The sequence below is a fragment of the Ornithorhynchus anatinus genome, chromosome 2 (assembly GCF_004115215.2).
Source record: "Ornithorhynchus anatinus isolate Pmale09 chromosome 2, mOrnAna1.pri.v4, whole genome shotgun sequence".
In the NCBI taxonomy this organism is placed as follows: domain Eukaryota; kingdom Metazoa; phylum Chordata; class Mammalia; order Monotremata; family Ornithorhynchidae; genus Ornithorhynchus; species Ornithorhynchus anatinus.
Window position 1 is genome coordinate 90,144,735 of NC_041729.1, and position 12,754 is coordinate 90,157,488.

At 41.6% G+C, this 12,754-nt stretch overlaps 1 protein-coding gene across 5 annotated transcripts in view; it reads left to right on the forward strand.

Moving 5' to 3' along the window:
• Positions 1-12,754, forward strand: part of AHI1 (Abelson helper integration site 1) — a 248,316-nt gene that overhangs the window by 197,255 nt on the left and 38,307 nt on the right. For 3 of the 5 annotated variants that reach the window (XM_039911176.1, XM_029052155.2, XM_039911175.1), the window contains one exon: positions 4,034-4,066. The exons of 1 other annotated variant lie outside the window; for it this stretch is intronic. In XM_039911176.1, the coding sequence (XP_039767110.1) occupies positions 4,034-4,066 (33 nt within the window). Of the gene's footprint in view, positions 1-4,033; positions 4,067-7,567; positions 7,766-12,754 lie in introns of all 5 variants that reach the window. One more of the 5 variants, XR_003754689.2, reaches the window with a different exon arrangement.

Genomic DNA, 12,754 nt, shown 5'->3' on the forward strand with positions numbered 1-12,754 from the left:
CTTGCTTTACTGTAAATCAAAAAAGTCACCTACTCTATCCTAATCTTCCTTGACTTGTCAGCAGACTTTTTTTTAATCTCCCAATAAAGAGATTACACTTAGTACACTTAGTGCACTTAGTACACTTAGTACAGTGTTCTGTGCACAGTAGGTGTTCAATAAATTTATTGATTTTTTTAATTTATTTTAAATTTTTTTGGTGTTTGGAATTTTATGGTATTACACGCTTACTATGTGCTAGATATTGTAGTAAGTACTGGGGTAGATACAAGGTAATGAGGTTGGACACCGTCCATGTCCCACATGGGGCTCACAGGCTTGATCCCCATTTTACAGAGGAGGTAACCGAGGCACAGAAAAGTTAAGCGACTTGCCCAGGGTCACACAACAGACAAGTGGCAGAGCTGAGATTAAAAGCTAGGTCCTCCAACTCCCAGACCCATGCTCTTTCCACTAGACCAGGCTGCATGATTGATTGGTGTAGATGGACTTGACAGAATCAAGAGAACTGAAAAATAAACATGTGGAGGACAGGGTTGATATATACCTACGTACTAAGGGTAGCTATTGGGTGACATGAGCAAGGACAGTGGAAACTTTTTGGTGAAGATGGGTTTTCAGGAGAACTTTGAAATTGAGATGAGATGTGTTAAGCGGATTTGGGGGGAGATGGAGTTCTGAGGAGAAGGGCACTGTGTCGGAGAACCATTATTTCTGGCACTGGGCTCTCAAGAGTATAAACTCATGAAAGGTGGGGACTCTGTCTTTTCCTCCCTTTGTCCCCCAAACCCCAGTACCCGATACAGTGCACACTAGCAGCATGTGCTCAATACATGTGTGACTAGCTGATTTGGAACTTGGGCTGGTGTGGAAGGAAAACTTCTCCTACAAACCTGTAGTATGCAGCTCACTGTTCTTGGGCAGAAACCTTATTTAATGGAAATAAAAAGCACACAATTTCCACATGACCCCAAAGCAGCTTTGTTCACTGCAAACCGATGAAGATCCATAAGCTAAGGGGGCTGGCTTTCAGCTCCAAAATGTTCTTGTTACTCCATTTATGGAGAACATTTAGCATGGCTACAAGCCTGGGGATTTTGCGACAGGGTTGTAGGCCCGAAAATAATGCAGGAGGTGTAGCAAACAGACCCCCAAATTGAAGTTTGCATGGGTGCTTGGTGGTGAGAGTGACTGAAAGTATGTCAATCAAATTTATTGAGTGCTTACTGTGTGCAGAGCACTGTACTAAGCCTCGACCCATGATCAAACTGCTGTTGTAAGACCAAGTTCAAGCAGAACCTCTAGTGATATGTGTTGCTGGCCCATTGAGGGAGAGGGAAAGGAAAGAGAAAAATCGCCCTAGCATCTAGTTAATTTTTTTGGTTTTATTTATTTTTTATGGTATTCATTAAGTGCTAATTATTTGCCAGGCACTGTACTAAGTGCTGGGGTAGATACAAGCTAATTAGGTTGGGCACAGTCCGTATCCCAAGTGGGACTCACAGTCTTCACCATTTTACAGACAAGGTAACTAAAGCCCAGAAAAGTGAAGTGATTTGCCCAAGGTTTTTTTTTGTTTGTTTGTTAAGCGCTTACTATGTGCAGAGCACTGTTCTAAGCGCTGGGGTAGATACAGGGTAATCAGATTGTCCCACATGAGGTTCACAGTCTTCATCCCCATTTTACAGAAGAGGTAACTGATGCACAGAGAAGTTGCCCACGGTCACACGGCTGACAAGTGGCAGAGCGGGGACTCGAACCCATGACCCCTACTCCCAAACCCATGCTCTTTCCACTGAGCCACGCTGCTTCCCAACAATGTCACACAACTGAGAAGTGGCAGAGCTGGGACTAGAGCCCAAGTCCTCTGACTCCCAGCCCGTGCCCTTTCCACTAGTCCACGCTGCTTTCCAGGTGTTTCTTTAATTCAAAGAAGCCCCCCCAGTAGAAGCAAAAGGCACATTCCACTTGGAGTCTGGCACATATGGCTAAGTGAAAAGCTCACCTCACCGACAGACCCAGATGATTCTGAGCAGGATCCTTTAGCAAATATGTACTTGAGTTTCTCCTTGAAATTTAAGTGACGATCTGTTGGATAAATGACAAAGCGGATGGATAATTATTCTAATCTGGCCTTGGTTCTACTTCTCCATGTCCCTGGAGGAGAGCCAAGGAGGATCAAATGAAGCTAATACTAGGAAGGAAAGCCCAGGCTCACTTCCTTGAATTTTGTCTATATCACCCTTCAACATGCTTTCGCCACAGGGATTTGGTTTGCATTTTCAATTACATGACTTACCTGTTTGGCCCATTCAGGTTCTAAGTGAATATAATTAGCTGTCCCTTTTTATGAAATGGTCCATTGAAGCACTACAGTCTTGGCTTGTCAAGTTATTCATCTGAGAGACTGTAGGTCTTCCAAGGGAAGGAAATAATAGTACTGTCTGTATTTTTTTTTTTGTCCATTTTGAGCCATGCACAAAAATGTGCCAGCTAGTTCTTTATATTTGCTAATTGAATCTTTGACTCATGCCAAATGCTTTAGGAATAGCCAGAAAAAAACTATACCTTCAGTGGTTCGGGTAGTATCAGGTCCTGTGTTCCAGTGGAACACTATCACTCAGTGGTATTTTTAAATGTGCCTATTATATGCAGGGGAGTGTATTGGGCACTTGGGAGGGTACAAAAGAATTAGGAGACATGATCCCTGCCCTCAGAGAGTTTACAGTCTAGCAGAGGAGACAGAAACAAACTAAAGTACAGGTAGTTGGAAGCCAAAGAGTATAAACCTATGTACAGAATATACCAATAATACTTGTTAAGTCCTTACTGAGTGTCAAGCACTGTGCTTAGTGCTGGGGTAGATACAAGATAATTAAGTTGGACACAGCCCCTGTCCCACAGGGGGCTCACAGTCTTAAGTAGGAGGGAGTAGAATTTCATCCCCCTTCACAGGTGAGGAACTGAAGCACAAAGGAGTGAAATGACTTGCCCAAGATCACATAGCAGGCAAGTGGTGGATCCAGGAGTAGAACGGTCCACATCCGTGCTCTTTCCACTAGGCCACGTTGCTTCTCAAAAGGTTTAGGTATGGTTAGTCATGAATTAAAAATGGGCTTTCAGTTATTAAAGCCATTCTATTAACAATGTCTAGAGCTAATCGCTCAGTATAGTGCTCTGCACATAGCAAGCGCTTAATAAGTGCTATTGATTGATTGATTAATCAAGACATTTTCGATAGAAGGGATCTGGGAATCTTTCCTAAAGTATCTGTCAGGAGGCTGTTGTTTTGAGTCAAGTGCTTAGTATAGTGCTCTGCACACAGTAAGTGCTCAATAAATACAATTGAACGAGAAGAATAAAAACTGCCATTATTATCTTCCTTGTGTTTTCTTCATAATAGAAAGACATTGCAATCAACCCAACAGTCATTCTAACACTTTTGTGTCTTTTTACTTTTCCTCAGCATTTTTGTGTGGGTGCTTATGTATAATTGGTATATTCAGGGATGTACTATTTCCTCCTAACATAGATTGCTACCTGTTACAACCTAGTTCTTCTTCTTGTAAATAATTTATGTCTTCCTCAATCCCTTATTAGGTTGTAACCTCCTTGAGGGTGAAAATCATGTATTTTACTCATGTTGTATTTCCCCGAGCATTTAACAAACTGCTTCCACTCAGATGCTGAGTAAATATAATTGATTAATTTATCAATTGGTAGATATTAATCAGTCAATGGCATGTCATGAGCACATACAGTCCAGAGCACTGTACTAAGTGTTTGGGAGGGTACAGTACAACAGAGGTGGTAGACACAGTCCTTTAGTGCTAGTGATGAAAGTAATTGAATAGAGGCCTTTCCCAAAATGCCATGTTGGATACATCTGGCTACTCTCCAACATCAATTTGTATGAATCCTTTTGGTAGTCTTCTGTACTTATTCATTTTGTTTGATATCACCAGAAGAATAAACCATTGTGGATTTTAAATTTCACAAATATTCTAATTAATGAAAAACTATGTTTTTACAGAGTGACAAACACTTTCCGACATCACTGCATAAGGTAGGAGCAGATAATTCTCTGACAGTAAGCATTATGCAATTATTCACTTGCTTTACATCGGTTATCTTAATTTACTCATATCATTTAAATACCAATCAAAAGTACACATTATTTTGATTTATTTCTTTAGAGACAGTATTACATAGAATTTCTAGGCAGTACCCAGGGAAGTGGATGTGAAACTCCTCAGCTGTTAAAGTGGGATATTTTATTCCCACTGGAAATGGGCCTCTTGCAAGGTACTCTGAGAATTTTCTTTATTCCATTTTAGTAAATAAAAATTCAGTCCATTTTAGCATTGATACACTAGCTATTCCAATCTGTGTTGATGGAATATTAACTGAGGTGACCAGTAACAATAATCAGTCAATCACTCGTATTTACTGAGTGCAGAGCATTGCATTAAGCACTTAAGAGAGTTCATGACAGTGGACATAGTAGATATGATCCCTGTGTACAAGAAGTGATATTTATTAAATGTTTACTGTGTCAAGCACTATACTAAGCATTGGGATAGATATAAGAAAATCAGGTTGGTCACAGTCACTCTCCCACATGGGACTCACAGACTAATGGGAGGAAAAACAGGTATTTTATCTCCATTTTACAAATGAGGAAATTGAGACCCAGAGAAGTTAAGTGATTTGCCCAAAGTCACACAGGAGAAAAGTGGTGGAGCTGGGATTCGAACCCAGGTCCCCTGACTACCAGGCCTGTGTTTTTTTCCACTTGGCCTTACTTCTTTCCAAGAGAAAGTAAGTGACTTTTGTCACAAATTTCCTGTTAAATCTAATAGATTTATCTTCTAGTATGTAAGAAGTAGAGCATTGTTTTTTATTGTCATCATAACTGTGGAAAGACCCAATGTCTTCATCCCACCTTTTTAAGGGGAAAGAGTATAGTTTCTGCTTTATGATTTTATTTTGTTTTAGGTTTTTATTTAAAATGGTCTTATCCACTCAATATTTGTGAATTGGTAATAACACTACTATTAATAAAATATTTACAAGGTGTCCACAGCATCTAATGTCTATTGAGCTCCTTGTAAGCAGGTGTGTCTTGTATATTTGTCGTGCTCCCCTAAAATGCAGTGTATAGTGCACTGAAATCTGTGGGTGCTCAATAGATAGTAGTAGTATTAAACAGAATGTTTTTCTGCTTGCTGTTATGCAGAGATGGCCTAAAACAGATGAATTAGTGTTATCTTCAGAGTGACATACAGAATATTTTTCTCAACTATGGCAAAAAGACCCTCCAAATGAAGTGGGTAACTATTAAGTTGAGCCACTGATTTCATTTTTGTTTTGGACAGAAGATGGAAAATTTGAGCTTCCTGTTGAAAACTGACATTGACATGGAATCTCTTATTATAAAATGATTCCAGATAGAAGAAACCGATACAAAAAAAGATGTGACTTTAAAGCATTCAAATAGAGGCTAGATGGATTGCAAAGTGCAGTAGGAGAAAACAAATGAGTAGGAAGCGAGTATTTATATAAAGCCTGGGAATTTAGCTTTACAACCAATGAACAAAAAATACTTATTGAGTGCCTAGTATGCAGAGCACTGAACTAAGGGCACTTGGGAGAGTACAGTACAAATAGTAGCCATGATCCCTGCCTCAAGGAGTTTATAACATGGAAAGGAAAACAACCTAAAATAAATTACAGCTAGGAGGAAGTAATGGAGTATGAAGATAAGTACTTAAGTCCTCTGTGTACGGTTCCTGGGTACCTAAGTGTTTAGTTGGTGTTGAAGTGGCAGTTGGGGAGATCGAAGGTGAGGAGATTGTATATCCAGTTATTTGATTGCTTTAGTTGTAAATATTTTTGTCTGTCTTCCCCGTTAGGCTATAAGTTTCATGAGGGCAGGGCACACACTTCTTTATTTTGTACTTCTCAAGTGTATCACACCAAGTAGTGGCTCAATAAATCCTAATACTATCAGTAGATTAGAAACTGGATTAACCAGAAAAGGCCTGGAGATTAACCAGAAAAGGCCTGGAGAAGAAGACTAAGCCTCCCACCCCCCTTTCCTCTTCTCCCAATCTCTTCTGCATCGCCCTGACTTGCTCCCTTTGTTCTTTCCCATTCCCAGACCCACAGCACTTAAGTACATATCTGTAATTTTTAATTTTTCATTAATGTCTTTCCCCATTTCTAGACAGCAAGATTATTGCGGGCAGGGACTGTGTCTGTTTATCGTTGTATTGTACACTCCCAAATGCTTAGTACAGGGCTCTACACACAGTAAACGCTCAATAAATTTGACTGAATGACTGAATGAATGAAAGTGATTTGAGAAGGGTTTTGAAGATGGTCTGTCACTGTGAAGGAGTGGGGAGTTCCAGGCAAGAAAGGGGTGTGAGCAAGCCGTCGGGGCAAAGCAAGGCAAAGTAGGTAGGTTAACACAGAATGTAAACTGGGATGGGATGTGGGAGAAGGAAGTGGAGGAGGAGGAGGGAGAGAAAGAGCCCTGATTGAGTGTTTAGAAGCTGGCGGGCAGAAGCTTCTGCTTGGAGACTGTAAACTCCTTGTAGGCAAAGGTCAAGTTTACCAACTCTCTTGTATTGTACTTTCCCAAGCTTCCGCACACGGCAAGTGCTCAATAAATACTGTAGATTGGTTGAATGGGAAACCAGTGGAGCTTTTCAAGGAGTGGGGAGACGTGCAGACAACATTATGGGAATATGATCCAGGCAGCAGTGTGAAACATGGGAGAGATTGGAGGCAGGGAGGTCAATGAGGACTCTGCTGTCATAATGAAGCCACAGTGTAACAAATCCCTGGACTCGCTTGGGGGCAATTTAGATGGAGAGAAAGGACAGACTCTGGGAGTGTTCTGAAGGAAGAAGTGATCGGACTTGGTGACTGAATATGTGGCTTTAAAGAAAAGGAGGAGCCGAGGATAATGCCAAGGTTATGTATGGGCTTGGTACACAGGAAGGATAATGGTGCTGTCTACAGTGATGGGTGAGTGAGGTTGGGGAGATGATTTGGGAGGAAAATTGAGTTCAGTTTTGGACATATTAAGCTTGAAGGGCTAAGGACCATGTGGGTATAGATATATGTTCTCGGGGGTGGGAGGATGCAGAAAAAAGAAGTCAGGGTGAGTGAGGTACATTTGATTGTCATCACTTAGAAGTGGTATTGAAGCTTTGGGAGAGGATGAGCTCCCCAAGAGCAAGTGTGAATGGACAAGAGAAGCGCACCAACAACAGAGTCTTAAGGGACATCCACTGTTAGGGAGCGGGAGGCAGAGGTAGGCCCAGTGAAAGAAATTAAATTAGCTATGAAACCCCTGGCCCTTCGCACCCTTTCAAATCCGAGTGTCATGCAACTTCACTTCTAATCTACCCAGTCACTGCTTGATTTTATTAAACAACAAATAATTTCTTTAGTCATATGATTTGGCCATGATGAAGTGAATGTTGGACTCTCTCCTGCCGTTTCTGCTTGTTCCCAAAGTCCTTCCTCTCTCGCCAACATTTTCCTCTTCTAGGAGTGTCATCCCTAACATGAGGCAACACGAAGGGCAAACCTTCCCAGGCCCAGACGAAAGGAAAGCCTTTCCCAAACTCACCGTGGAGCGGCCTGCCACCTGAAGCTGTAATTTGGCCGCACAAGATGTTCAGTGCCAGCACTTCTCTTCCTGAAGTTACACTGAGAACTGGCAGAAGGAATCACGTCGTAGTGATCGGTACAGCTGTCAAACGTGACTTTCTGAACTTAAATAACAGGGAGTTCCCTTGGGCTCTCTCCTCTACACCTATTAAATGATTCCTCTAGTTCCTGACTGAATGCATATCCAGAATCAGCTCAGCAAGGTCATCCTCCCATGCTGTTCAATCATCTGTTCATTTCAAGAAGAAACTCTTGCCATCTTACATATTTAATGATGGTATTTGTGGAACGTTTACCAAGTGCCCAGATCTGTACTTAGCGCTGAGGTAGATAAATCAGCTTGGACACAAGTCCCTGTCTCACTTGGAGATCACAGCCTCAGTGAGAGGGAGAGTAGATATTGACTGAATCCTTATTTTACAGAAGAGGAAACTGAGGCACAAAGAATAATAATGTTGGTATTTGTTAAGCGCTTACTATGTGCCGAGCACTGTTCTAAGCGCTGGGGTAGACACAGGGGAATCAGGTTGTCCCACGTGGGGCTCACAGTCTTAATCCCCATTTTACAGATGAGGTAACTGAGGCACAGAGAAGTTAAGTGACTTGCCCAAAGTCACACAGCTGACAAGTGGCCGAGCCGGGATTCAAACCCATGAACTCTGACTCCAAAGCCCGTGCTCTTTCCACTGAGCCAAAGAAGTTAGGTGACTTGCCCAAGGTCGTACAGCAGGCAAGTAGCAGAGTTGGGATTAGAACCCAGGTCCTCTGACTCCCAGGCCAGTGCTCTTTCCACTAGGCCACACTGTCCCACTCAGTATGTGTTCACTCCCTGAAAGCTGTTCTTCCCTTCATTGATCCTCAAAGTCATTTCAGAGATGGAAGGAGGAGATCAAAGGACATCAGTAGGGATTATGTTACTAATGATAACTCTGCGGAGAAAATTTAGAAAGCCTTCCTTACTGACTGACCCCACTACTCTTATTCGCTATACATATTCTCTATTTGTACCTTTTCTGCCAATAAATATTACCTCAGTAATGTGGTAGAGCCCTTTAACAATCCAGTCATTAGTGGACTGTTGTGATTTAATAATATATTCATTCATTCATTAGAGGTTTTCTCCTGCTTTCTGTGTGCCAAGCACTGTACCAAGCCCTGGGCGGTACAACAATGGATAAACAATATTTCAACCCTGACCCTCAGGGACCTCACAGTCCGAAATGGAATCTGGGAGGTTGGCAACAGTCACGTGAGGAGGGATTTGCCACCGAGAGACAAAACAACATGAGAAGATAAAGAACATGACAACATTGCGGTTGAAGGAAACCGTTTTCAGACATCTTACCGCCAAAGTTGTCCAGGGTCCATCAGTTAGAACCAAAATCTTTCCCAACCTTCTAAAATAGCATGGAATGGTTGCACAATAGATGTGCATTAACCTTTTCACTTCATGTAAGCACTCAATAAATACCAAGATAGATTGATTCAGACTTCCTCACACATGGATAACATTTCTTTTTATCAGTAATCTCAACTTAAAACACAAAGAACATTTGGATATATGAGTGTGTCTGAGTTTTCAGATGGGGAGTTATAAATTAGGAAAGATATTGAGTTCAGTCAATCGGTGGTATTTATTGAGTGCTTACTGTGTGCAGAGCACTGTAGGAATAGCTGGGGAGAATATCATACAGCAGAGTTGATGGATATGTTCCCTGTCCAACATGAACTTAGTTCTGTAATCGATCACAGAGTCAGTTGGGCTTAATGACATCAACCAGACAGAACTCCGTACTCTGTGTCAAAGAATCAAGCTAAACTCTTCATCGTTTATTTCCATTTCCCCTATCAGATGCCCAATGACCCTCAATGGGCAAAGGTTATTTATTGTTGCTTTAAGTCTGTCCATCATCTGGTTTCCACAGCATTTCAACCCTCTTCCCTTACTACCCTCCAACTTTTGTTCTTTGCCCCTCACCAGCAAACAACCTAATTGTTCTTCACAATTGATTTTTCAATTAATCAGTCTTATTTATTGAGTGCTAATGGTGTGCAGGGCACTGAACTAAGCACTGGGAAGAATATAATATAACAGTATAACAGGCACATTCCTTGCCCACATCGAACTTACAGTCATTCATTCAATAGTATTTATTGAGCGCTTACTATGTGCAGAGCACTGTACTAAGCGCTTGGGATGAACAAGTCGGCAACAGATGGAGACAGTCCCTGCCGTTTGACGGGCTTACAGTCTAATCGGGGGAGACGGACAGAGGAGCTTACATCTTCTCTCTCTGGGTTTCAGCTCCTTATGCATAGGGAGTGTGTTTTATTCTTCTAAATGCCCCCCAAATGCAGTGGTCTGCACTCAGGCACTCAATCGGTTGTGATGATGGAAGATGAAGATGATATTGATGACACTGTGTTTTTTCCCATTGGCTTTTGCCTTGGCTCTTCCACAATTCATTCATTCGACAGTGTTCTGTGTATAAACGTTGAAAGTTCTTAACCCACTTTTAAGACTGAATTTTATGATTTAATATTTGAAATTAACTCCAATTTACAAAATTCTGCTTTAACTGACATCATTAAGTCTCACTCTGCCTACATTAGGTGTGGTTCAATACAGAATGTTACGGTAGTTCTCTAGAGACTTTTCAGATTACCCTTTTAACCCTGATAAAGAACCGTCATATCGCTAGTTGGAAAAAAAATCTGTTGGTACAGTTGGAGTCTCTTTCGGGGTCTTAGTTATGTTGGTATTTTTATCCCACGAAACAGATTCTTCACAACCCATCAGGTCCCAATCCTCCCAGCAGTCTTTCCCATTAAGCATTATTTTCACAATATTATTTTTTCCCAGTAATGTTATTTTCATTACCGAAGCCAATGGGTAATGAAAATAAGGTAGAAAATCTGAATGAGAGTTACAGTTCCACTCAATAGTATTTTTTAGAGTGCATACTGAGTGCAGAGCACTGTAATAAGCACATGAGTGACTACGATATGACAGTTGGTGGACACATTCCCTGCTCACAAGGAGGTTATAGTCTAGAGGGAACTTAGGTTTATCCAAGCCATGCAGATAAAGGCCAGTAAGTTTGGAAAGGGGAAAATGAAAAGAAAGGACAAGAGTAATCCATGGAAGGATTTGGGAGCAAGGGGAGGGGTGAGAGTGAAGAACTGGATGAAAATGTAGAGTTGTTGAGGCAGTGAAGATAGGGTCACCTAATTAGGTGAGGAAATGATGGAGAGCAAGAGCCTCTGGAAAGATTTAACTTAATGCTGATGGATGAATCAGACAGTAGATGGTTCGGTATGGAGAAAACAGAGAACCACGTCTTGATTTTTGAACATTATTCGCCCATTTAGGTAGAAACATCATTTTACAAGATTTCCTCTTTAAACATTTTTCACAAGTGACTATTCAACCCTATAATGGGGATAATTCCCCATTGTGAAGAAAAGGTAGTCATTTCCTATTGACATAAATAAATCTCCTCTAGTTGGACCCTCATCATTCTGCCTTAGCTACGTAAACACAGCCTTTGTTTTGAATCAGGGAAATTAAATAATTCCAGGATTTGGGTGTAATTTGGGCAATTTTAATAGCAATTAGTGTGATCTTACCAACTTGGCCTTCACAGATCACAGGCTGCTAATAGTTAATGGACTTTTCACCAAAATATTAGGAATGCAGTTATGTTTCCTTTGTGTTCATATGACTTTAGGCCTTGGGATTTTTAAGGTCGACAAATGCCTAAGGAGGCCTGACAAATATGAACAATGCAGTAGGTTTGGTTTCATTTCTAACATGGATATTCTGTTAATCAGCAAGTAATTACTGAGCATCCACAGGTTGTGTAGGACTGTACTAGACACATCCCCTGCTCTCCAAGAACTTACAGTTTAATAGAGGAGACAAGGCAGACCAGCCTGGAGATGTCAACAAAAATGGGAACAAATAGAGAGATAGAGAGAAAAGGAAGCCAATGTAATTAGACAGTATGCTTGGCCACAGCAAACAGGAAGTGATAGATAGGGAGAGCCTGGTAGGCGAGTCATCTACGATTAAAAGGTTTTTTGGAAACCAAGAGGGAACTGGTTGAGAGATGGAAGATACAGGGTCACAGTAATGGGAGAGGAAGGTGATTCCGTTGCATTTTGAAGTGACCAGAGAATATAAGTAATGCCGTTACTGGGCCAGGTTTAGTGATCCAAACTAGCCCAGCACACCCCCATTCTCCTAAAACATAGGGGTATCAGTCTTGCAGAACCCTGGGTTGAGAAAGACTTGTGTTCTAGTACTCACCATCTCCGACGCGGCAAGAATCCACACAATTGCTTTTTTTATGGTATATGTTAATATGCACCAAGCGCTGTACCAAGCACTGGGGTAGATACGAGCTAATCAGGTCGGACACAGTCTGTGTCCCACATAAGATTTGTTAAGCACTTACTTTTTGCCAAACACTTTACCAAGTGCTGGGGTAGGTACAAGCTAATCAGGTTGGACAGTCTCCATGTGCCACATGGGGCTAACAACCTTAATCTCCATTTTACAGATGAGGTACCTGAGGCCCAGAGAAGTTTAGTGACTTGCCCAAGGTCACACAGCAGACACGTGGCAGAGCCAGGATTAGAACCCAGTTCTTTCTGACTCCCAGGCCTGTGCTGTAGCCACTAAGCCACCCTGCTTCCCTTCCAATATTGCCTTCCATTCTAGCCAAAAAGTATAGTGAAATGTAGTGTAGTGAATACTGAACGTATTCGATCTCTGACAGTGGCAGGGCACCTCACATCTCTACCTTTTCCCTTTAATATATTCTGGACTCTCAACCGTGTATTTGTGTAAACCTCCTCGCATCTATTGATATGTTTTCCCCCCACGATTACCTGTGGTAATGAATCCCACGCTTGAAAAGAAGATGCCACATCGATCCGAACATTTCCGAGTATTTGAGCAACTGAATAAGTTGATGTCGGCCCTTTCCTCCTTTCCACATTAAGTTTACATCTACTCTGGCCATCCTACCCCTGGGTGGCCCTGTGCACCAATGGAGAA